Below are 26,428 nucleotides of genomic sequence, written 5' to 3' on the forward strand. Positions count from 1 at the left end.
TTGGCCTGAATAAGCCCCACCCCTTCTTCTGATTGGTCTGATATGTGAACAGCAAAGGCACTTTTTATATTATTATTTACCTAGGAATGTGGTTGGCCATGAGTGTGAGGGCCTGTTCATCGCTGCTTGCAGCTTTAATATTGTTCTTTATTTTTTGTTTTTATGTTGTGTCTACAGCTTTATACAGATGAATCTATACTGGCCACTGGGTTTCATCAGAAAGTAATCATCACTTATTGTGGAATAAACTTACTTTCATGGCTGCATGGCTCTATATAAAATAGCATGATGATGATATAGTAGGTTGTCAAAATGTAGTTTAAAGGAAAAAAATCCTTACATATTTGAAACTGAAAAAGAAAGACACTGATTAATTATCTTGATGAGGAGGAGGGGTTAGAAATAAGAGATGGGGTGGTGCAAGTGTATTACAGAACATACTACATTCTGTAGTAGAAAGTAAGGGATAATCATATTAATTTGGAGGAATATGGATTTTCAGGTACTTAAACATTATGCAAATCAAAAAAGTGAGTTTGGGAGGTCAGAAAATTACTTACAGTAAATTAATATTCAAGCCCCTAACTTCTAAAGAGTTATTTCATGAAGTGTGTAATCTACTGAGGAATAGGGAACATAAATACTGTAACTGGGGGAAACTTTAACCAGCTGAGAGATGTGTATTTGAATAAATCCCTCCAAACAAGGTAAATTAATAACCCACTTTATGGTGGTGGATGTAATGACAGAAGAATTGCTTCTAGTAGATACAGTATATGGATATTACAGTAATTCGTCCTTAAAGAGAGACTAAATGTTATGCTCCCAACAACATTACACTTATTCCAGATATAACGGTTTTCTTGTCTCTCGCTCGTTGTTGAGTCAGACTATTGGGGCCTTGATTGGTAAGATAGTCCTAACAGATCGTATTCCAGTTGGGTTCATCTTTTTTTTAAGGATATAAAATCTTAACTGTGTGGCAGTTAAACAGGTCATTATTACATAAAGAATACTGTGACTATATATGATTAGCAATTGTCAATGATGGTTCTTTTGATGATGTTGGAATTACTTGTGATGTCTTTAAAGTTTATAAAAAGGGTTATCCCATTCAATATCGGGATAAAGTCGCTGATCCTCACATCAAACCGAGCCAGATAAAGGGGCTTGTGCATTTGGTGAGGATTAGGGGTGTTGATTAAAATAGATTCACATAAGAATTACGATTTTTAATTGATTCAAAGTATTCAATAATTGATTTTTAAATTAAGCTAACTCAACCCTTGATGCTGCTATAGCAGGCTGAATGCATTACTCGTCTTCTGACAGCGAGCTACCAAGTAAGCTGTCTCCACCAAGTAGACTTTGTTGCTATATTTAGCGACGTTTCAAAATCCCCCTGGTGCTTTGCTGGCAGTTTTTTCACATACTGAAATCTTTAATGTAATGTTAGAATAATAATGTCCTAATTCCAACCCTAATGCTTTCTCCTCACCGTAGGCCAGTGCAGTGCCACTGCAATTATCACAATTGCATGAATTAGAATTATAAATTTAAAATCTCCTATTATAATTAATTTATGCTATTTTACTATCATGTTGGTGATATATATGTAACTCTTGATATTAAGGAACTTAATTGCATAATTCTTAACAGTTTTTCATTGTTTATGATTGATAGGTTTTTATTGTGTAAAACAAGACTCTCTTGAAAATGAGACCCTGTTTCTTTTTTTAATTATTTTTTTTGTCTACATATTATATATATGAAACATATACATATATAAAAACCTAAGGCAAATATATATATATATATATATATATATATATATATATATATATATATATATATATATATATGTATATATGTATATATATATATACATATATATATATATATATATATATATATATATATGTATATATGTATATATGTATATATATATATATATATATATATATATATATATATATATATATATATATATATATACTTATATATATATATATATATATAGATATAAATATATATATATACAGTATATATATTTATTTCTTTTTTTAAACTTAAACTTAAACTTTATTTATTTGTATAGCGCCAAATCATACAATATAAAATGCAACACATGGTGCTTTACATGCAGAATAAAATAACAATAAAAAAACACAATTTAAAACATTCCATACGACCCCACCCCCCATGGTACACACACACTCACTCACACTCATATACCTGTGCACACACTCACACGCCCACACCCACACACACACACACACACACACAATAAGTGGACTGGTGACATGGCTTAGCACTAACGATCCAGGTGAGGAAAACACTACCTATGGGTGGCCGTCCACACCGAGAGGCATCACCGACCACGACCACCAGAAGCATCCCCACAGAGACCCCCCCAACCCGGACAGACCGGGGCAGACCCCACACAGAAGGTGGAGCCCCCCCCCAGTTACCCAGGCCTGAGGGATCCCCATGACGACACCCCCATGGGCGGAGCAGGCACACCTCCCAGTGTGAACGACCCCCTTGAAGAAACACTGGAGCTAAAAACTAAAAGATTAAAAGAAAGTAAAAAAAATGCCTAAAAGTGTAAAATTTTAGAGAAATATATATAAAACTTAAGATGAATAATAAATAACATAAAGTAAAAAGTCACTAAAATGGATTAAAGTTTTAGAGATGATAAAAGAGCTAAAGAAGTACACACAATACATAGCTAAAAACACTAGGTAAATGAGATCAGATAAAAGCCAAACTAAAAAGATGTGTCTTGAGCCTCCTTTTAAAAATATCAACATTCTCTGCGGCCCTGAGGTTCTCTGGCAGGCTGTTCCATAAAGAGGGGCCATAATGGCTGAATGCAGCCTCACCGTGGGTTTTGGTCGCGGTTCGGGGAATGGTTAAAAGGCCGGTACCAGAGGACCTCAGGGTCCGTGAGGGTTGATACAGTAAAAGCAGATCAGATAAATAAGATGGCCCAAGACCGTTAAGACACTTAAAAACCAGTAAAAGAACCTTAAAATCAATCCTGAAACGGACGGGGAGCCAATGCAGCGATTTTAAAACAGGTGTAATGTGCTCCCGCCCTCTGGTCCTCGTCAGCACGCGAGCGGCTGAGTTCTGTAATAGCTGTAAGTTCTTAATACTCTTTTTAGGAAGACCAGAGAGCAGGGCATTACAATAATCTAAACGACTAGAGATAAAAGCATGCATCAGCACCTCCGTGCTGGCCTGAGAGAGAAACGGGCGGACTCTGGCTATGTTCTTGAGATGGTAAAAACCTATCTTCGTAATATTCTTTATGTGTGGAATAAAAGTGAGCTCAGAGTCAAAAATAACACCCAGGTTCTTTACACATTGCGAAGGTTTAAAATCTTGTAGTTTTGGTAAAAGTTTCTCTCTCCGGCCTTCAGGACCAATAACTAAAACCTCTGTTTTGTCCTGGTTGAGCTGTAGGAAATTATCTGCCATCCATGACTTAATATCTAAAATACAGTTAAAAAGGGCATCAAGTGGCCCTGTGTCATCAGGAGACACGGCGATGTACAGCTGTGTGTCGTCAGCGTAGCTGTGGAAGCTGATGCCGTGTCTCCTGATGACGTCCCCCAAGGGAAGCATGTAAAGGTTAAAAAGAAGCGGACCTAAAATTGACCCTTGGGGGACCCCACACTTAATTTCATGCATTCTGGAGGAACATGTATCCAAACTTACAAAGAAAGATCGATCTGTGAGATAGGAGCGGAACCAGTTAAAAACAGTACCAGAGAGGCCCACCAGGTGCTTCAGTCTGTTTAATAAAATGTGATGGTCTACTGTATCGAAGGCGGCACTAAGATCCAGTAGAACCAAGACTGTCAGTTTGCGGTTATCTAAATTGCACCTGATGTCATTTAAAATCTTTAAAAGGGCTGTCTCGGTGCTGTGGTTCATCCTAAAGCCAGACTGAAATTTCTCTGAAATATTGTTTCTTATTAAAAAATAATTTACTTGGTTAAAAACCAGCTTTTCTAAAATCTTACTTAAAAAGGGTAAGTTGGATACAGGTCTGTAGTTATTAAAAATGCTGTGATCTAAATTACTCTTCTTCAGAAGGGGCTTCACCACCGCCATTTTAAAGGCGGCAGGGAAGACACCCGTCTGAAGAGAGTAATTTACTATATTTAAAATATGTTCCTCAAAGAATTCATAAAATGTCTTTAAAAGTGATGTGGGAATGGGATCTAAAAGGCAGGTTGTTGGGTTTACCTGGGAGAAAACTCGACCAAGTGTCCTCGCATCAACCAGGGCAAAACTCTCCAGTGTTTCCTCAGGTAAAAGCAACTGTCCAGATGTGTTAAAAATGACATTTTGATGTGGTAAAAGACTGGACCTAATGTTGTCAATTTTACTTCTGAAGTGGTCTGCAAAATCCTCACAAAGATTGTCTGTTGGTGGTTGTGAGGAATTCTTAAAATGTACATTTGTTAAAAGATCGAAGGTGGAGAAAAGAAATTTAGAATTGTTTTTATTGTCTGTAATGAGTTTTGAGAAATGGGCAATTCTTGCTTGTTTGACGGTTTTATTGTAGGATTTGAGTTGATCACGAAATATCTGATAATGTATTGTAAGTTTGCTTTTTCTCCACCTTCTCTCAGCACTCCTGCATTTTCTTTTTGATTTTTTGACTTCCTCAGTTCTCCATGGGGGTGTAGGCTTAGTTTTTATGGTTTTTGTTAAAAGTGGAGCAACTGAGTTCAGAGTGGATTCTAGTTTCCTGTTAAAATTATCAACAATAAAATCACATGATGCAGGTAAAACATCAGCAGGAGTGCTCTGTAAAATCTCAATAAAATTTGCAGCCACTTCAGGAGTTAGGTAGCGTTTCCTCACCGTTCTCATCGAGGCTTCCTGATGATTAAGACTGGTGACGTTAAAAAACACGCAGTAATGGTCAGACACAGCCAGATCGACAACAGAGGACACACCGGTGGACAGGCCATAGGTTATGACTAGGTCCAGGGTGTGTCCTCTGTTGTGAGTCGGCTGTGTGACATGTTGGGTAAAATCCATGCAGTTTAAAAGGTTTAAAAATTCTCTCGACAGTGGGTCGGAGGTATTGTCAATGTGTAGATTAAAATCAGCAGTTATTAAAATTCTGTTGTAAGTGGTATGTATGATTGATAAAAGCTCTGAAAATTCACCGATAAAAACAGTGGAGTGATGGGGTGGTCTATAAACAGTTAAACAAAGAATAGGAGGACTGCTAAAAACAAAGGCAAGGTGTTCAAATGAGGAGTAGTTGTTAAAAGGGACCTCCTTTGTAGCTAATATGTTTTTAAAAATTGAAGCTGTGCCGCCTCCCTTTCTAACACCCCGTGTAGTAAATAAAAAATTAAAATTTGGTGGAGAAGCCTGGATGAGGGAAAATGCAGCGTCCGTGCCAAGCCATGTCTCTGTTAAAAGAATACCATCAAGTTTGTGATGCACAATAAGATCATTTAAAATAAAGGTTTTGTTTAAAAGAGAGCGCACGTTCAACACAGCCAAGTTAATGTCTGTGTTGGACGTGCGCTCACGACCACAACGTACCGGGTTGATAAAAACAAGATTGTCTCTGTTAAAACCAGTGGGTCTGTGGATCTGACGGGGAAAACGGGCGGTGACCAGGGGATGAATTGGTTGAGGATCTGGTGTGTGGGTGGCGCCAGATGTAGCTGGTTTTATGGAAGAATTATCTGGTGGGGGTGGCAGTGGTGACTGTGACCTGTGGGGGAAGCTGGAGAGGGGGGCAGTGCTGTGAGCGGCTGGCTCCACAGGTGAAGAGGAAGACTCCGGGCCAGAGCTGGGAGTGTGGGTGTGGCCAGAAAATAGTCACTCCCGTGGAGCCGACAGAACCGCGTGCTGAATGTTTGCAGCCAGCACGCGGCCCCCCAGCCTATTTGGGTGAAGTCCGTCGGGTCTGTAAAAGGAGGGACGATTCCAGAAAAGATTAAAATTGTCGATAAAACCAATGTTAAGAGCCCTGCAGGTGTTCTGAAGCCAAGAGTTCAGATAGAGCAGCCTGCTGAAGCGCATTGCTCCGCGGGACAGCGTTGGAAGCGGGCCGCTGATAAAAATGGACTTCCCACAGTTTTTAAGGAAGGTGAACAGCTCATTAAAATCATTTTTTAAAAGCTCAGAGCGCGGTTTGGAGCAATCATTGGATCCCACATGGACAATGACGCGAGCAATGGTGGATGGAGCAGACTGTAGCAGAGCGGGGAGTTTCCCTAGAATCACCGGGACTGTGGCTCCAGGGAAGCAATGAGTGGCTGCATTGAAGAACCTAATGTTCCGGGATATTGAGTCTCCCACGATCAGTGCGGTTGGGGAGAAGAGGGGGCGAGGAGAAGAAGGTTGTGGGGACTCACGGTTGGAGGATGCAGGGTCCCCGCTGGGTGCCCGGGTAGACGGGTGAGGTGGTGAGGCTGTGGCCGCGGCATCAGACGAGGAACGGGGATTTCCTGCCGGCTCCGGACGAGGACGAGGAGGGCCCCCGGAGCGCCGGAGCACCGCCTCCCTCAGGATTTCCCGCCGGGCAGAGGAGGAGGTCGTCGGCCGGGATGAAGTTGAGCGTCGCTGGGGCTCCTGGGTGTCGCCAGCTGACGGTGGAGGGGCTGTGGTGTCGGCCGGCGCTGTCGTCGGGTGTAGAGCTGAAACCGCAGGTTGCGGGACATCAGCCGGATGGACCGGATTTTCATCCGGCGACAAAGCCGTGTAGCGGTTGGAGAGGCTCAGCGGCGGAGGAGGAGAGGCGGCCCCGCCTGAGTGCTTCTTGCGGCCGCGAACCACCACTTCAGACCAGGGTGGTTCGCGGTTCGGTGTGGAGCAGGAGGAGGGCCGTGGACAGGTGGAAGGATCCCACACGGCTGTATCCAAGAGGGCCGCGCTCAGTTCTGAGATCTTCCTGGACTGCCCGGCCGCCACCTCCATGACGCTGGAGAGCAGGGATTCCTTCTGCTTCAGATCTTCGGAGAGTCGTCTGACATCATCCTCCAGGTCGGTGATCCTTTTGTTAGCTCGTGTGAGGAGTTTGTTTTCCTCACACGGCAGGGCTGGCATTGTGTAGCTGGGGAGAACAGAAAAAAGAGCTCCGGCAGCAAGGTGTGTGGTCCACAGCGTCGAGGTTTCAGGAGAGGTATGACTGTATCCTTTAAGGACAGCCTGAGGAACAGGCACTTACCGGCGCGGGCCCAGTAAAGGGCCCGGTGAGGTGAGAAGGTATCCGGTAAGCAATCCGGTAAGCTCGGCAGTAGAGGTGAGAATTTTCTCAGCGTTTTCCCACGCTGTCAAACGCTGCGCTGTGAAGGGGAGGGAACCCTGCCACCCAAGAGATCAGAAGCCGACAAGGAAGAAGACCCTATGTTTCTAACTGTTTAGTATAAATAAATAATTACTTTTCAATAGGGCTAGGCGAGTATCATTGACTAAAAACAACGTCAGTCCTAGATCAGCAAGCTGTGGCTTCGCGCATGCACAATTCATTTGCAGGAGGGGTAAAGGTGAACAGCTACAGTTCTGGTTCTGACTGGAGCTGAGAATGGCCACTACATGAGCAATAAGGTCACCTTGAGAGTGCTTTGGAACAGGAGCGCTGCCTATGGTAGCACTGACTCTTTGTAAGTGAAAAAGAGTGAACTATTTGTGCTTTCACATGAATCTGCAATAAGCCCTGAAAAAGTGGCTAGATTTGTCGCTAGAGAGGTCTGAAAACTCGCTAAATATAGCATCAAAGCAGCGTAAATGGCAACAGATCTGCAGTGCGGGCCGCCTTGTTTTGCCAGTGACTCATGTGACAGGCACTTTGTCATAAGTTGAGGAAGAAGGCAGCAACAATGCAGCCTTTAGGCGACTGAAGGAGTGTGTTTGAGAAACTTGTGATGTAGCTCATGAAATAAAATGCACAAAAAACATTGTCAACGTGAAATGAGATTGCATGAAGTTTTTGATAAAAGTTGCTATTTTTGTAACAATTTATTGTGCAGCCCTACTCTTACATGAAGGCTCATTACGTTCTCACTTATCTTAGCAAGCAGCTGGCCCCCTCCCCTGTTCCAAAAGCGCTCTGAGCCCAGTGCTCAGACAGCAGCCGCATCTCAGCTACAGTCACAGCAGAAGATATTCACCCTTCCCTGTCCAGACTGACTGCGAAATAATTGTGTTTCTTTTGTCTAGAATTGCTGAATATATAATAATAGTATATGCATCCCTGACACTAGTGTTCAATTTTTCAATTTTCAATTTTATTTATATAGCATCTATTACAACAGAAGTTGCCTATAGGATCTTTCCAGAGACCAGAACATGACGTCTGAGCAATTATTACATAAACATTACGTAAACACTGGTAGGTAAAAACTCCCCTTTAAGAAGAAACCTGGACCAGGACCTGGATCATAAGGGGGGACCCTCCTGCTGAAGACCAGCTGGGCAGAGCAGGAAAAGAGAGAACAGACAGAGAGAATGAAGAACAGAGAGAGGAGAGACAGAGACACAATGGCTAGCTGGTGCACTACAGAGATAACTATATAAGCAGATTGGCGTCCGGCTGCCATTCATTTTCTATGAAAGCGCGCGTCGAGAGGCGTCGGAGGCGTCGGGAGCGTCAATTTGAAGTTGAAAAATCTCAACTTTAAAGCAAATGAGCTGCAGCAACGCCAAGGCAGCGTCTAATCACAGACCGGGATTCCTGAAGCAAGAAGCCTCAATGCAGATTGTACTTTCATGTACACACAAACACTCATTCACATGCGTACATGAGCATAGCTGTGCACTAACAAACTTATTTTATCAGGAATTAACATATTTCATCCAGCAAACTGACATTTTAGCTGCATTTGACTGCCGTTTTTACCTGAACTGCTCATGTAAAACACGTAACCGATGGTTGAGGAGCTGGATGGTCCGAACGATTTTATTAGCACTGAACCCTGCAGAACACCATAGCAGACCCTCGACTGTTCTGAAGAAACCTGTGCAGTAAAATGCCATGATCTACAGTGTCAAAAACAGCACTGAGGTCCAGTAGAACTAGTATGGACATGGATAATCCCTTATCTGAGGCCATAAGAAGGTAATTCGTGACTCGAACCAGTGCTGTCTCTGTGCTATGGTGCATTCTGAACCCTGACTGAAAAACTTCAAACGGATCATTTCTATACAAATAGTCACATAACTGACTTGAAACTACCTTTTAGATACAAATGGAAGGTTGGAAATTGGTCTATAATTAGCTAAGATGTCTGGGTCAAGAGAAGGTTTTATAAGTAACGGTTTAATTACTGCAACTTTGAAAACCTGTGGTACACATCCTAAGTGTAGGGATAAGTTGATCTGGTCCAGTATTGTCGTACCAATAAGATAAAGAACATTTTTGAGTAGTCGAGTCGGGATGGGGTCCAACATACACGTGGTTGATTTAGCTATATTGACGAGTGAGGTCAGCTCAGGGAGGTCTATAGGATCGAAACAGTCTAGAGTCAAGTCAGAGCCTAGGGAAGTCGCTAAAGCTGAAGTAACGCCCACAACCGCTACCGGGTGGGCCTGGTTTCTTCTCTAATCCTCATGATTTTACTGTTAAAGAAGCTCATAAGGTCTTCACTACTGAGAGCTGCAGGAATGCAAGGCTCAACAGAGTTGTGACTCTTTGTCAGCCTGGCTACAGTGCTGAATAGAAAACGTGGGTTACTTTTGTTATCCTCTATCAACGATGAATAATAAGCTGTCCTGGCTTTGCGAATGGCTTTTTTATATACTATTAGAATATCTTTCCATTCACGATAGGAATCTACAGACTTACAAGAGTATCACTTCCTTTCCATTTTACGCACGTTTTGTTTCAACATGCGAACCACCAGGGAGTTAAGCTCCTATGGTTGGAAACCCTCCTTCTCAAAGGAGCAACTGCATCTAAAGCTGAGTGCAGCAAATCAGTAGTGTTACTAGCAAGGAAATCAACATCAACATCAGAGGTAGAACCCAGGTCACTTGCCTCGACTAGTTCACTATTTTACACTATCGTGAGATGAGCAATGTCCTCCCTAAATTTAGCAATAGCTTCATCGGACAAACATCTGCTAAAATAATACCTCCTATTTTGCGCTTCAACATCGACAATATTAAATTCAAACGTTATTAAATAGTGGTTGGATAAGAGGGAGTTTACAGGCGACACCAACAGATTATCAGGTTCAGCACCGTAGGTGAGAACGAGATCCAGGGTATGATTAAAACAGTGCATCGTTTTGTCCACTTTTAGTGAAATACCCATCTATTCTAGAAGAGAATTGAAAGCTAATTTAAGATTATCGCTTTCAACATCCATATGAATGTTAAAGTCACTCACTATGATGAATTTATCTGTACTGATCAATAAACCAGATAGGAAATCTGAAAATTCAGACAGAAACTCTAGATAAGCGCCAGCAGGGGACCGGTACACTACCACTAACAAAACTGGCTTCTCTGATTTGCAGCTCGGGAGTTTTAGACTAAGCGAGGAGAGACACAGACACAATGATTAGTTAGTGCACTACAGGGATGAAAACAGAAAAAAAAAACATAAAAACAGATTTAGACAGCAGACATTAAGGTGATCAGATGGGGGGACTGCAGGTTGTGGCCATAAGTGCGAGGGCCCGATCAATGCAAGAAGTGTCCGTATGGATCCCGCAGTGTTATTCTGGCACCTTTAACAGTTATGATGTATAACTTTTAAAAGTGCCTGACTGCGAACTTGTGCACCTTTTCCTCAGCCTTACAGATGTGTATATGGATATACCTTGGTCGGACTTTTGATACGCATGTCAAGTCACTATCAAAAGATAAAAGGACAACTGCGTTTTTCCTCATAAGGAAGGTTTATTAGACCAAATGTGTAAGTGCTCTGTGCTTCCACAATGATAGAATGCAGAATAATGAAACTCTTTTAAAGTGATATAATATTATTTGTGTTTTTTCGATTCATAAAAGTTATATTGTATTAACTATGTTATTATTATTGTGATTGTTATTAATTTTATTATTATTATTATTGTTATTATTATTAGAGTATAATTAGCCACATTTGCTGATAGTTTTTGAAAAAGCATGAAAATACTGTTGTTTTTATTTTCTCCTTTATGATTGTGCCAATGTAAACCCTATTGTGTTTATACAAAGTTTGAAATAAACTACGTTTGTTTGCACCAAAATATGTAGTCGTTTTTTCAATCTTCAACATGTTCACAGGTTAACATAATATTAAGATAAAAACAGGAAGAGCGTTTGAAAGCTCTGCAAATTCTTAATTAACGCAGTCAATATAAACATTCCTCTAGAAATATGGTTGATTAACAGCTATTGGATGGAGGAAGAAACAATGGATTGAAGGCTTTTTAAGTCTTATCACTGCACATAAAGAGCTATGTGAGATTCTGGTAATGAAGAAAAATGTTTTTTACTCGGTAGAACTTATTTCTGAACGGTTTTATGTTTGAACGGTTGCCCCCCCCCCCCTTTTGTTTCTCTTCTGTACATATTTGCAGGCCAGAGCTACCAGAGCTGAATGCTGACCTTACAATACAAGTTGTCTCTAGGGGCTTTCCAGAGACCCAAAAACATGACCCCTGATCATTTATTTTATTAACAACAGCAGGTAAAAACTCCCCTTTAGGAGGGAAGAAACCTGGACCAGGACCTGGATCATAAGGGGGAACCTCCTGCTGAAGACCAGCTGGACAGAGCAGGAAAAGAGAGAACAGACAGAGAGAATGAAGAACAGAGAGAGGAGAGACACAGATATATTGTCAAAGGTATAAAAGACAAGATATATTAGTAGTAATTAACCGTTAACTGGAGAACTAAGAGTTCTATGACTGATACATGGCTAAATGGTGGACTACAGAAACAACTATATAAATAGGTGTAGACAGCAGACACTGAGGTGGTCAGAGGGGGGGACTGCCTAGAACTCTTAGTTCTCCTGCTCACTATCTACGTCTCTTTTCCTGCTCTACCCAGCTGGTCTTCAGCAGGAGGGTAGAGCAGCAAAAGAGAGATAGAGGACTTCTGGAAATGTGCCTAGAGACAACCTGTAATGAAAAAAAATGAATACGGCTATTTGTTGTGTAAATGCCATATTACCATGATCTGAGCTAAAGGGTATAAAAAACGTTAGTAAGCAGTAGGGGTGTAACGATACACTAATCTCACGATACAGTACAATACACGATATTGAGGTCACGATAACAATACGATACGATATTATAGCAATATTTTTTTAACAACCTTGCATGAGGAACATATGACTGGAAAAAACTGTGTTTTATTTGAAAGACACAAAATACAAAACAGTGCTGTCCGTTTGCCCTATTGTTACAGTTTGTAATGCTTTATAACTGTTTAAGTTTTAAAGAGCAAGCCAGGCCAACCATTTTCCATAAACTGAACTAAAAATAAATATCAGGTTTGCATTATGCATCTTCAGTTTCATACAAGTAAAAATATTTTGCCACAAACTGAATAGTTTCTCTCACGTATGACATTACTTTTTTCTTATCCAAAAATGTAACAACTAAGATTAAATAAATAAATAAAAGTAAATAAATAAACTATGAAAAGTCCCAAACTCAAAATGCAACATGACTGTTATTTATCTTCTGACAGAGCTAAGAGCTTCAGCCACATGCTCCCAGCCTTAGGCCGTAAGGTGAACCCCATTATCGTTTCATCCCGCTCCCACCTTTGGGGACGACACAATCTTTACATCATAAAAAAGATTGATTCATGCTCACCTTAGAAGTAAAAGTTCGGAGCTCAAAACCCTGCAAGAGTCCCGTGATCGGGACCGCAAAACGGTACTAGTTTCTTCTGAGCGTAGTAAGATTTTGGTCCGCGGGTAGAGGTGCGGTTGTCACGTGATCCCGCTGCACCAATAGGATGCGCGTTACTAGTAAACACAATATATTAATATTAATAACCCAATATCTAGTTTGTCACCTCCACGACACGTATCATGACGTTTTTGTATCGCGAAATTTCGTGGCACGATATATTGTTAAACCCCTAGTAAGTAGTAACAATAACCAAACCCATACAGACACGACTTTTTTTCTTAAACAAATTTACAATAAAAAAAAAAAACCCACAAGGGCTGATATTTTTATTTAGGTTTATTTAAAAGTGTCGCCCCACTTGCATATAATACAGTGTGGCATGAGATTGAAAGAACTCTTCTGTGGAAGCCTTATGTTGAATGAGCCAATAACGTAATGACAGACTGGACTGAACCCATTTACTTCTGAGGAAAGACTTTCCAACATCCTCTGGAGACTGGTTAAATGAGCAGTTTTTCATGAGTATTAGTTGTCGTACATTTATTGCATCATTAGGTTGACACCCTTATTCTGTCAGTGGTTGACATTTCCCCCAGTTTGTGTTTCTGTTTTGCCCCGCCTGTCTTCCATCTGCCCTGATTGTTCACACCTGCGTCTCGTTACCCCCTTGTGTATATCTGGTCTTGTCTTTCCCTTGCGCCTTGTGGTTCCGTCCTGTTTCTTTCCTCCATGTGTCCTGCCAAGTTTTTGGTCCGTGTATCTTTTGGTCATTGGATTTTTCCGTCATGAGTGGGAATCAAAAAACAAAAAACGATTGGTTTATTTGATTTTCCTTTTAAAACAAAAAACAAATATTGAATTACACTGCATTTTTTCTTTTTCTGTGTTAATATGATTTAACAAAGATTCAAAATACGCTTTTATTTTCGTTTTCTATTTCATATAAGAAAAATGAAATCCCTAGTCAACAGGAAGGAAAAAACGAACCAAAAACAACCGTTTATTCATATTCGTGCACCGGAAGCTGGCATTTACAACCGAGTGAACTTAGTTCTGGATATTTAACAGGCATTCCTGTGACAATTCTCTCCAGGGGAAGTTTGATTTTAATATTTTATTGGTCGGGTTTACGTAAAATGGCTCTGTATGCTGCAGTTCGGGTAACCATGGCAACCATAGCGGCGCTGAAACAACAGATTAAGGATTATTTTTTAAAGATTGATTAAGGACTTGTTCCACATCGGTTTGACGCACAAACACATTTCCTGCACGTTGCAACAGATGTGTCTCCTGCAATGCTCAGAAATGATCGTCAGAAGATTCTGTGCTCGGCATGATCTGAGGAGAAAAAGACGCAGAGCTGGAGAGCGCTTTGATTCATCATGGCCGAATGACCGGCTATCTGTCTTCACTGGGGGTGCATGCTGGAGAAGGTCGGGTTGGAAGAATTAATTTAGTCCCACGCGTGAGGTATCCACGTGATTATCATTAGCCTATATGTATAAATTGCACTGCAGCACAAACTTTACCTGACGCCGGAATTCATGGTATGGCTGATGGAGCTCTCTCAGGTTCTTCCAACCCGACCTTCTCCAGCAAGCACCCCCAGTGAAGACAGATAGCCAGTATTGCGGCTTTCCTGTACTTTTAAGAGCCGCTTGAGAGTTTATTGTTAGGTCCTGTATATTTGCATGACGCGCTGCTGACAGAGAAGTAGGCAACGCTGAGTCCGACAGAAGTTTTATGGCGTTTAATGACAAAACTCAGCCACAACGGCCTTCCGACATGCTTAATGGGTTTTAAACGTGTACACTGCAAACGTGATCGGGGTGATCAGTGTTCAGTACAAAGCTGTCAACAAAAATTAGGCTACGGCTCCCTAACAGCCTGTCCTAACTGCATGCGAGCGTCCGACTGTCGCGCCGCAATGCGTGGCATCGGACCCGCTCTGAACGCGTTATCGGCCCCACGTTCTACCACGTTCTTTTGATTGACAGCTGAGACTCGCCTTTTAGAAGGCTGATTTATGGTTCCGCGTTACACCAACGCAGACCTTACAGCGTAGGGTACGCGGCGCGGTCACCGAACGGTGCGCGTCGCTGCGTACCCTACGCTGTAGGCTACGCCGTCGATTTTACGCGGAACCATAAATCAGCCTTTATTCACCCGCCCGTGCGCTCCTGAAAGAAACTCCTAACATTAGCCGACTCCTAAAAGAGTAAAGGGACAAGTAAAAGATGGGTGATTACTTGTAATCTCCCTACGTTTGTACTTTCTAAACAGAAAACAAGCTTATTATTCGGTGGAATAAGTGGGGAAAAAACCGAACAATTAATAACGGCGTGTGATTACGCAATCAAACAGCGAACAGCTGGAGTGACCGGCGTGCGGTGCAAATGTCAGCATGTCAGATCATTACTGGGATGTGGGGAAAAAGCAGAGGACACGATCAATCCGGCAGGATCCGGGACAAATTAAGCCCTAATAAGATTAAGATAAGATTCTTATTATATCTTATTATCTTATCAGAACCTTCCAGCCTGGCGATCTCCCTCCAGCAGCTGCCACTTTATTGAAGTTCTTGTATTGAAATGACTGTTTCCTACAGCGCTTTACACTTTTTTTTCAACTTTCAACCGGCTTTCAACGCGAGCGACGGGAAGAAAATAGAAGCAGGGCGTGCGACAAAAGTCCAGCTCAAAACGACGCCGCGTCGCTCGCAACCAGTATAGACAGTGCAATAAAAAATAAAGCAATGGAACTGTTTTTGACGCTGACTCTCGCTCGCGTCGCATGCAGTGTGTATATTTGCAATATACTGTGGACATCTGAATAAAAACCTCATAAATAGATTGAATCAAAGCGCTCTCCAGCTCTGCGTAGCCTTTTTCTCCTCAGATGATGCCGAGCACAGAATCTTCTGACGCTCATTTCTGAGCATTGCAGGAGACACATCTGCTGCAACGTGCAGGAAATGTCATTGTGCGTCAAACCGCTGTGGAACAAGTCCTTAATCAATCTTTAAAAAATAATCCTTAATCTGTTGTTTCAGCGCCGCTATGGTTGCCATGGTTACCCGAACTGCAGCATACAGAGCCATTTTACGTAAACCCGACCAATAAAATATTAAAATCAAACTTCCCCTGGAGAGAATTGTCACAGGAATGCCTGTTAAATATCCAGAACTAAGTTCACTCGGTTGTAAATTCCAGCTTCCGGTGCACGAATATGAATAAACGGTTGTTTTTGGTTCGTTTTTTCCTTCCTGTTGACTAGGGATTTCATTTTTCTTATATGAAATAGAAAACGAAAATAAAAGCGTATTTTGAATCTTTGTTAAATCATATTAACACAGAAAAAGAAAAAATGCAGTGTAATTCAATATTTGTTTTTTGTTTTAAAAGGAAAATCAAATAAACCAATCGTTTTTTGTTTTTTGATTCCCACTCATGACGGAAAAATCCAATGACCAAAAGATACACGGACCGTTTTTGCTCTAGTTTTTTGATTCTGGTTTCTGTGTGACTTTTGATCCTGCCAAGCAGCGCTTTTGGTTTTTTTGGTTGTTGCCTTTTTTGTAAAATAAACCCTTTTTTGTTGAACTCCTGCCTCTCGCTCTCCTGCATCTGGGTCCTCACCACACCAGCCTGACATATTCCAACTTATGACAGAGTTTAAAAGTCACGTGAAATCTTCTTAGTAAGAACAACATTGTAGTTTTGTGGTGATTTTGTGCATATTTTATGTTTATATAGTTGGTATTGTATGTGTTTGTAACTCTGCCTGTCTTGGTCAGGGCTGTCTTGAAAAATAGACTTTAAATCTCAAGAGTTTCCTTCCTAGTTATATAGCCTAAAGGTTAATATTAATAAAATTCAGTTGGAATTTGAAGGACTAAATTTGACATGCATTTCTAGGCAAGGCAAGTTTATTTGTGTAGTACAATTCAACACAAGGTAATTCAAAGTGCTTTACATCAACATTAAAAGCAGCAAGACATAATTTAACAGTAAATAACAAATAAAATGATAAGAAAATAGGTAAAATAATAAAAAGCACAAGTTGTTAAAAAGTAAGGGCAGTAGAGTACAGCAGGTACATCTCATTCTTACAATGGCAAGAATTACGTTTGTATACGGTCAAAACGTACAAAGACCGGGTCAAATACAGTATTACAAAAGTAATCTGTGCCGATTCGTGCGTTGAATTAAACCAATTTCACAATTCTACGTCACAATGCCTGCATTCAGGGGTTATCCATAACTTCGAGCGGTTTTGAAAAAGTATTTAATTTAAGAGTACGCTTAAATAACAAATAAAATGATAAGAAAAGAGGTAAAAGCACAAGTTGGTAAACAATAAGGGCAGTAGAGTATAGCAGGTAAGTATTTAATTTAAGAGTACGCTTCAGTAAACAGTAATGTTACAGTAATTTCAGTCAAATTTTGGACCAGCATAATTACATTAAAATCAGTGCCTAACTGTTTTTATGTGCTGCAGCAGTTCTCAATGTCGAGGTCATCCCAGATGCCGCTGTCCAACATCACAGTGCCAAAGCCCTCCATCTCCAGGGTGCCGAGTAGCATGGAGGGCATCAACCACGAGCTGGAAAAGGTTTTCATTAAAGACAATGGAGAAAAGGAGGAGCTCAAGGTGGAACTCTATCTTGCTTTTCAATTCTGAGTATTACTTAAAATATTACTGTTGTTCAATTGATTTGTACAGAAGCATATTGCATTCACTTGAGAAAAAAAAATCTGCTCTGATTTTCTGAATTAACAAGATAATTATCTCAGAATTCCGAGAAAAGTTTTAATTAAAAAACAATCTGCTCTGTTTTTCATAAATTAACGAGATAATTATCTCAGAATTCCGAGAAAGGTTTTAATGAAAAAAAAAATCTGCTCTGTTTTTCTGAATTAACAAGATACCTCACAACTTGCAAGAAGCTGTCGTTCACTTGAGAGCTTGATTTCATGGAAGCAAACATGTCCCGCCTGTCCAGTTTAATCCAGTTTTATTTTGCTTTTGGTTTGAAACATTGGGAGATACTCTTGTCTTTAAGTCATAAAGATGGGATTGTTATTAGTTTGTCGACTTTGCGCAGGCACCTACGGAGTTTGCGGTTGTTCAGACGGAAAGCCCATTCTGATCTAATGGACATTGCAACTTGCAGGTTTTATACAGAGCAGATTTTTTTTAAATTACAATTTTTCTCGGAATTCTGACATAATTATCTTGTTAATTCAGCAGATTTTTTTTTTTTCTCAAGTGAATGCAATACGCTTCCGTAGATTTGTCATTGAGTCTGATAAGTATTTTTTGGTTTGTTTGTTTGTTTTGTTTTTATTGTGACCTCCCAGTCTCTAGAGGTGCCTGATGGCCGGCGAGCCCCCTTCCCTCCCCAGCAGCGCAGCGGCAGCTCTCGCAGCGTGGACACCCAGACTCCGTCAGCCCCTGGCCGGTCCAGCAGCTGTTCCAGCCTGTCCCCATGTCCCTCGCCAGCCTGCCCACGAGGATCACACGATGGCAGTCCTTACTCTACAGAGGAGATGCTGTATGATCAGGACAAAGGTGAGGAAGATTCACATCTTGTTAAAGTATCAACATTATACGATTCCCAACCAGATCAATCTGTTGTTGTTGATACTTATGTTGTTGTTGTGCATGTTGTTATGTGTCAATGGCCACGGTTACATGATGTTTTTTAATTCGGAATTAATTATTCCGAATTAAATAACTCAGAATTAAACTATTTTCCTTCGAGTTTACATGGAAATAGAAATTCCGAATTGAGGTTTACATGGAAAACACGTTTGATCGGCTTTATCCAATTCCGCTTAAAGTCTGGGAGTTGGCAAGGGTTCTCATTGGATAGGGTGGCAGACGTCTTTACGTATTTACGTCTACTGGAAGAAAACAAACTTACTCGATTAGCAACAACATGGAGGACCACGTTATTAGCATTCCTTTTGGATTTGTTTTGATTTATTTATTAAATAAATGGTCTCTGCTCTTGACCACCGTTTACTGCGTGCTGCCATTTGAAACTTTGTTTGGAAAACAAGCTCAGCGCGGAATATAAGCGTCATGGCGACAGACGGGCAAGGGAACGAGCAGCGCAGAAAGAGGAATTAATTTAAAGTGGAATGAGTGTATACGCACATGATTGCGGAATAATTCAGATTTAAAATCGGAATAAACCCATAGACATATATACATAGACGCCGCATTGACTGACGCTTCCTATTGGGGCCGACGTCGGGAGTGGCCGCCATCTTGGATCGGTGGCGCTTTGACTCTGTGCGTTCACTGAGTGCGTTCACTTCTATTGAGGAAGGAGGTGTATGCATAAGTAAAATAACTATAACTCACTTAATTTTCAACCGATTTTCACGCGGTTTGCTTCGTTACAAACGGCAGACATGTAGCTATGATACAGGATGATTGATGTACCTTAAAAATGCAGGCTTTCATGCTAAAATACGTTCAGGTAGTCAGGTAGTGGCAGGTAGTCACACTACTGGTTATGCTATTCAGGTATACACACACAGGTATACACACACATATATGTGTGTGTATATATACATATATATATATATATATATATATATATATATATATATATATATATATATATATATATATATATACACACATATATGTACACACATATATATACATATATACACACACACACATATATATACATATATACACACACACACAAGTCAAAAATATATGAAATGAAGCAACATACAATAAGATAATACAATATGCTATATTACTGGGTACGCTAATATGATATAATAACATGTAATATAATATGGTATAATAGATTAATATAATATCATACATTCTGTTATACTATAACATGTAATAAGGGGTAACAAAAAATAAGGAACACTATGATAATAATGATAATAATAATAAAAATAATAATAAAAAGATTGTTGAGTTGAGTTTATTTCATTTACACTATTTACATTTTTACCAACTGTTCTTCACACTTCACCACAGTTCTGTTTCTCTCTCTGTCTGTTTCTCTCTTTGTCTGTTTCTCTGTCTGTTTGTTTCTCTCTCTGTCTGTTTCTCTCACAGAGCCACTGTATTTTCAGTGTTTTTTTAAATGAGGAACTCATAAAAACATGACTACTTGTTCACATCACACACATACACACACAGACAATCATGGCGGTACACATGAGAGGATAGTAGTTAAAATCAGATCACTCAAATGAATGACAATCATACAGTACAGCTGTATCTCATGGTCCAGAATTGATGATATTATATTAATCTATTATACCATATTATATTACATGTTATTATATCATATTAGCGTACCCAGTAATATAGTATATTGTATTATCTTATTGTATGTTGCTTCATTTCATATATTTTTGACTGTATTATATTATAAAATTATATATCATAGCGATTGCATTATTATATAATTTCATTTATAACACTAATATACAATTCCTCACACACACTCCTTCCAAATGTTTCTTTTTTTTTCTCCATTAAGACAATTGTATGCTGTCATCCGTTATGTTTTTTGTTTTTAAGTTTGTTATGTCTGTTATTCAAATATATTAATACATTCATTAATATGCTATACTGTATTTTGTATTGTGTATATTGTGTGTGTGTGTGTGTGTGTGTGTGTATATATATATATATATATATATATATATATATATATATATATATGTGTATATATGTATATATATAATATATGTGTATATACCTGAATAGCCTAACCAGTAGTGTGACTACCTGCAGAACGTATTTTAGCATGAAAGCCTGCATTTTTAAGGTACATCAAGCATCCTGTATCATAGCTACATGTCTGCCGTTTGTAACAAAGCAAACCGCGTGAAAATCGGTTGAAAATTAAGTGAGTTATAGTTATTTTACTTATGCATACACCTCCTTCCTCAATAGAAGTGAACGCACTGGAGTCAAAGCGCCACCGATCCAAGATGGCGGCCACTCCGACGTTCTCAGGCAGTCAATGCGGCGTCTATGTATATATGTCTATGAATAAACCTGCCACTTACTTCGGAATTAAGTTTAATTCGGAACAGCCGTTTACATGGTAATTTTTAATCATTTTAAATCAGATTTAATTTTAATTCTGAATTAAACTTCCCATGTAAACGCACTGTATGTGTGTATGTGTTTTCACTAAAGACTGCAGTAATTTAACCGTCGGAGAAATATATTTGGAATGTGTATTTTTCTATTTAATGCCAAAACAATTGCTTAAATTCCTCTTACTGTTATATTATGCCTTCTGTAAGTATGGAAGGATTCTGTACCATAATTCAAATTGAAATGGATTAGCAAAAAAGATTTTTTATTTTGGAATAAAGCTGCTTTTTTTGACTCATAAATAAAATTAATATGAACTTATCCAAACAGCATTTTCATTTTCTTCTTGACCATTTCTCATTCTGTGACTTAATTAAAATGATAAAGGACATTGCTTTTTCATTTTCATGCCTGCCCCAGAATGAGCAGTGGTAAATAAGAAAATTTTGATGCTGTTTGGATAAGTTCATATTAATTTTATTTATGAGTAAAGAAATGCGGCTTTATTCTGAAAATGAAAAATTTTTTTTGCTAAAATCCATTTTAATTTGAATTATGGTACAGAATTGCTTCCATACTGTAAGTGGCTACAACTTTAATTTTTCAATTGAATACGATGAGATCCAACTTTATTGATGCCATGCTGGGGAAATTCACTTGTTAAAGAAGCTTTTGAGACAATATAAAGTGCAAAAATGGTTAACTAAGAAACAAATAGTTGATTTAATAATAAAAATGCTAAAAATAAAATACAAGTAAAATACAGTGTATATGTAGATAATAATATAAGAATTGGAGGAATAGGAGTGTTTGTGTGTGAGCTATTGCACGCCTGTTTCACACTGGTGGAGTAAAAATATATTAGTTGACGTATTCCTTCATTGCCCTTGGCAGGATGTCTTCAACAAACAAAACCTTAACATTAAATGTATCCTGTGCAATACAAATAAATACAGTATTTTACCAGTGTTACCTTTAAAATTTTGATCTTATGATCTTTTATAGATGATATGTGTCTAATGCGAAGCTTTTTTGACAGTACATAAATTGAAATGTCACAATCCTCTGGAAAAGCATTTCATCACTGTTATGTATTTATGAAGTGTGTTAACCTTTGTAGCCCATGAGACAAAGAAATCTTGTTCCTCTGTTTTCAGACAGTGGAAGCAGTTCACCACTGCCAAAGTTTGCCTCCTCACCCAAACCTAACAACAGCTACATGTTCAAGCGAGAACCACCAGAAGGCTGTGAGAAGATTAAAGCTTTTGAGGAGATGAGGTATTGTGGACATTTGTTGAATTACACGACCAATCTGCTGCCTTAAGGCTGAATTATGGTTCTTCGTTAAACCGTAGGGTCCGCGGCTACGCGGGAGTCTCTCCGTAGCCTACGCCGTAGCCTGACGTGCACCTCCCAAAAAATGTAACTACGCATCGAGGCGACGCAGACCCAACGCAGACCGAGAGGACTGTGATTGGTTTGCTTGGTAGCAACGCATTTCCATTTCCGGTTCGGGTTCGTGAAGCAGTAGTGAACTTTCAGCGCTCTTTTCTTCGTGTGTGTGTGATCAAAGTATCAACTAGCGCTCTGGGGGGGTATTGCACCACGGCGAAATGGAGTGACGGAGAAGTCCGAAGGGTTCACGACGGCGCCACGGCAACGGCGTAGGCTCTGCGTTGGTTTAATGCGGAACCATAATTCAGGCTTTAGGAATGTGTGATCCTCAGTTAATTTATTAATGTATCTCTTTTTCAGCTCCAGACAGTCTGCATTGGTGTCAGCCCCACTGTTTTCCTGCCCCGACAAAAACAAAGTGAATTTCATCCCAACAGGCTCTGCATTCTGCCCAGTCAAACTCTCTGGCTCCCTTTACCTCACACCGGCTTCAGAGCCGGAGGAGGATGAGGACAATGGGGAGGCAGTTTCTGCCCCAGAGCCTCATCAAGGTGTCCCCAGCCAGGTCTCCACAAGCACCAGCACAGATGAACCCCCAGACGAGCCTAGCTCACCTACGGAGCCCCCGTCAGATAGCCTAGATATCAGCTAGTTCTGAACAGAGCTGGCCTGTGTCTTCACAATTTAAGCAAGTGACCACCAACCACTCCAATTACCTGTCCTGCCAACACCTCCCCCTGCCCTCACAGCAGAACCTCCATCTCTCTATGTTGATCCTCTCCACCCACCTACTACTTCTGCATGACATAGCAACAGTTCCTCAATGTGTACCACTGCGAAGACTTATCATTTCAATATTGTATCCTGATTATCTTAATGGTCAAAGACCTCTTGTTAAATGCAGAAAGGGATTGAAAAATGGGGCACGATGGAATGGGTGGCAGTGTGGTGGCATGCATCTTAAACAGATCATATATTTCTGTTTAATTTTGTGTTGTTTTGTTTCCACAACATTCACAGTATGAATAAGCTCTACACATACATATTTACATAGATGAATAGAGGGTATGCATTGATGTCACTTCTCCATTGGACCACGACCCCTTACTGGTACTGAGTGGCAAAAATGGCTGCAACTAGTGGAGAAGACGGGATAACAGCCGATTATCGGCTTAAATTAAAGGCAGTTGGACTTGACAGTGACCTGTACAGTTACCAGAAGAACCAGTGGTCCATGGACATTAATATTTGGCCATGAATCGAGTTTCCTGATATTTATATGTACTTCATTTCTACGCCGGGGAAATACACGAAGCAAAGCTTGAAGGCTTACAAAAGTCTTGACACTTGGTCCGACTTCAAGGCAGGATTTGTTGTAGAAATTAAAGTGATGAGGACACCGAACTTTATGATTTGACCGTTTAACGTTAGCTACCCAAAAATCCAACATTACCTGATACAAAATGGGAACCGCAAATCCACGTTTCGGTGTCTGGAATCCAGTTGTTTCTGCGAATTGCAGCGATCCATTTGTCTCTCTTAAGCTTATTTTTCGTCAGTCTGTAAAACGATAACTCCGATTTCTTGCTAAATCTATGAGTACAGTTGATCGCACAACAGCTCTTTCACATTTTAGATGTTTTCCAGTTGCTCAAACTGAAAGTTTACGCTGCCACTCAGTCTTTCTGCCACTCAGTGGGCGTAACCCGCGGTGAAGTCGCATCTGTGACGTCATGCGCATTGCCTCTATACAGAGACATATGCATACATGCATACATGCATACATGCATACATACACATATATATATTAGTCTCAAGCTGTGTTACGTGAACAGGAAAAGCAGCTGCACTATTCAGGATTATGTGTACCCTGCATTAAGGTTACATGTGAAACCCTGTTTCTACCAAGTGTATTGGGAAATCAATGTTGATATAGGGATAAACAGAAAATCACCACACTCAATTGCACCGTGTGTGCACCTGGCCTCGCTTCATGTATTTCACAGTCACAGTTTTTACTCAGGTAATTCGGAATGTATATCTGTACAAACTATCTGCAACTAGACAAAGCAGAGCTGATTTACTCTTTATAATGTCTCTTTTTTTTCTTTACAAGACAAATAACTCCGGAATGCAGTTTGAGACAATGGCTGCAGAGAGTAAAGGCCTAATTAAGGTTCTGTGTTAAATCAACGCAGATTCTACGCCGTAGGGTACGCCGCTACGCGGGAGTCTCTCCGTAGCCTACGCCGTAGGCTGACGTGCACCTCCCAAAAAATGTAACTACGTGTCGAGGCGACGCAGACCCAACGAGAGGGCTGTGATTGGTTTGCTTGGTAGCAACACATTTCCGGTTTCCGACGATAACAATAAAATTGTTGTAATTCAGCCACATTGGAGGGTTTTCGAGCATAAATTGCCTTTTCTTTTCTCCGGAAAAGAACGCAACCCCCTAGCGCTCTGGCGGAGTATTGCACCGCGGCGAAATGCAGTGACGGAGAAGTCCGAAGGATCCACGACGGCGTCACGTTAACGGCGTATGCTCTGCGTTGGTTTAGCAGAACCATAAATCAGGCTTAAAGGGTTGACATAACAGACTCCAAACCCATTGTTTCGTTCTTGCTTTAGGTGGAACATGGTAAAAACGTCCGACAGAGTACAATCGATGTTGCCCTAGCTTCATGACAGGGAAGAATTTTTGTAAAATCCTGGCAATGGACTTGAAGTAGATGAGTCAGTACAGGAATATTACATGAATGCAGAATCAAATGAAAATGTATGGTCCTTTACAGACGCAGATTTTAGTTGTAGTTGTGATACAAATATTTATTGTGATTTCATTGTTTCAACTTTTTAGCTTTTTTGTTTAAAAAAAAAAATCAATTTTAAACAGAGCTAGCATCTCACCAATTTCTGCCTTTGCAAGGCTGATAGTATTTGATGAGAATTTATTAAAGTTGGATTAATAAAGATTTAAAAATCAAGATATGCCATGTTGTGGCTGACTACAGTTTATTTCAATCTGAACCATTTAGCTTATATTTGTTAAAGAGTGTGGCTTGGTAGGACCCAGATGCAGGAGGAACGGAGGCAGGAGTTCCAAAGAACAGTGATTTATTTAACTTAAAACAAAGAAAAGCGCTGCCTAGCAGGGTTGTAAAAACCAGAACATGAACATGCCAAAAACCAAAATAATCTGACCTGGCGCATGGGTGGTAGAACAGTATGGACAGCAAGGAAGGGAAAGACAAGACAAAATGTACACAAAAGGCTTGACAAGAGACAGGAGCACACAATCAGGGCAGATGGGAACAAGGGAAGTCAAGACATAACTTAGGCCCCGTTTACACGTAGCCGGGTATTTACAAAAACGGAGGCGTTTTCATGCGTTTTGGCCGTCCGTTTACACGGAAACGGAGGTCAAAGTCACCAAAAACGATCATTTCTGAAAACTCCGGCCAAAGTGGAGATTTTCAAAAACTCCGTTTTCCCGTTTGCGTCTAAACGGAGGAAAACGGAGATTTAAGCTTCAGAACGTCACATTATGCACCAGAAACTCACCAGCGTCATGTGTGCGACCTGTGTTTACAATTAGTTTGGCCACCGTCAATATTTTCTTGTATTTTACCTGTTTAATATTCTAAAGTCACACTTAAAAGTAACTCCCCCCCCCCGTCCAGCCTCCTGCTCATTCAAGCCTGTGAGCGCGTCAGCCAGCAGCATGAAGCCTGAATTATGGTTCCGCGTTAAATCGACGGCGTAGGGTACGCGGCGACGCGCAAGGTACGTGCGCGTCGCCGCGTACCCTACGCCGTAGGCTCTGCGTTAATGTAACGCGGAACCATAAATCAACCCTTAACTGGAAGTTACACACGTGTCATTTGTTGATGTTTTTCCAGGATTCTGATTGGCTGGCATGACGTTAAGAGCGTTTTCATGCGGGTCCGTGTAAACGAGGATTTTTTTGAAAACGTAGAGGGGAAAATATCCGTTTTTGTAAATACCCGGCTACGTGTAAACGTGGCCTTAAACACAAGGACAAAAAAACTAAAATTTAAATACCAAAACTGAAAAACCATGAC

The 26,428-nt window shown here is 40.4% G+C and overlaps 1 protein-coding gene across 2 annotated transcripts in view; it reads left to right on the top strand.

The window, feature by feature from the left end:
• glcci1a (glucocorticoid induced 1a) overlaps nucleotides 1-24,652 on the top strand; it is a 34,151-nt gene extending 9,499 nt beyond the window's left edge. Inside the window, exons 2-5 of one of the 2 annotated variants that reach the window (XM_061741163.1) lie at nucleotides 17,352-17,504; nucleotides 18,215-18,425; nucleotides 22,109-22,229; nucleotides 22,707-24,652. In XM_061741163.1, coding sequence (XP_061597147.1) covers nucleotides 17,361-17,504; nucleotides 18,215-18,425; nucleotides 22,109-22,229; nucleotides 22,707-22,998 — 768 coding nt within the window. In that variant the 5' untranslated portion in view covers nucleotides 17,352-17,360 and the 3' untranslated portion in view covers nucleotides 22,999-24,652. The remainder of the gene's footprint in view (nucleotides 1-17,351; nucleotides 17,505-18,214; nucleotides 18,426-22,108; nucleotides 22,230-22,706) is intronic. The other variant, XM_061741164.1, reaches the window with a different exon arrangement.
• Nucleotides 24,653-26,428: the final 1,776 nt, after the last annotated feature.

This window comes from Cololabis saira, chromosome 15 (genome assembly GCF_033807715.1).
Source record: "Cololabis saira isolate AMF1-May2022 chromosome 15, fColSai1.1, whole genome shotgun sequence".
In the NCBI taxonomy this organism is placed as follows: Eukaryota; Metazoa; Chordata; class Actinopteri; order Beloniformes; family Belonidae; genus Cololabis; species Cololabis saira.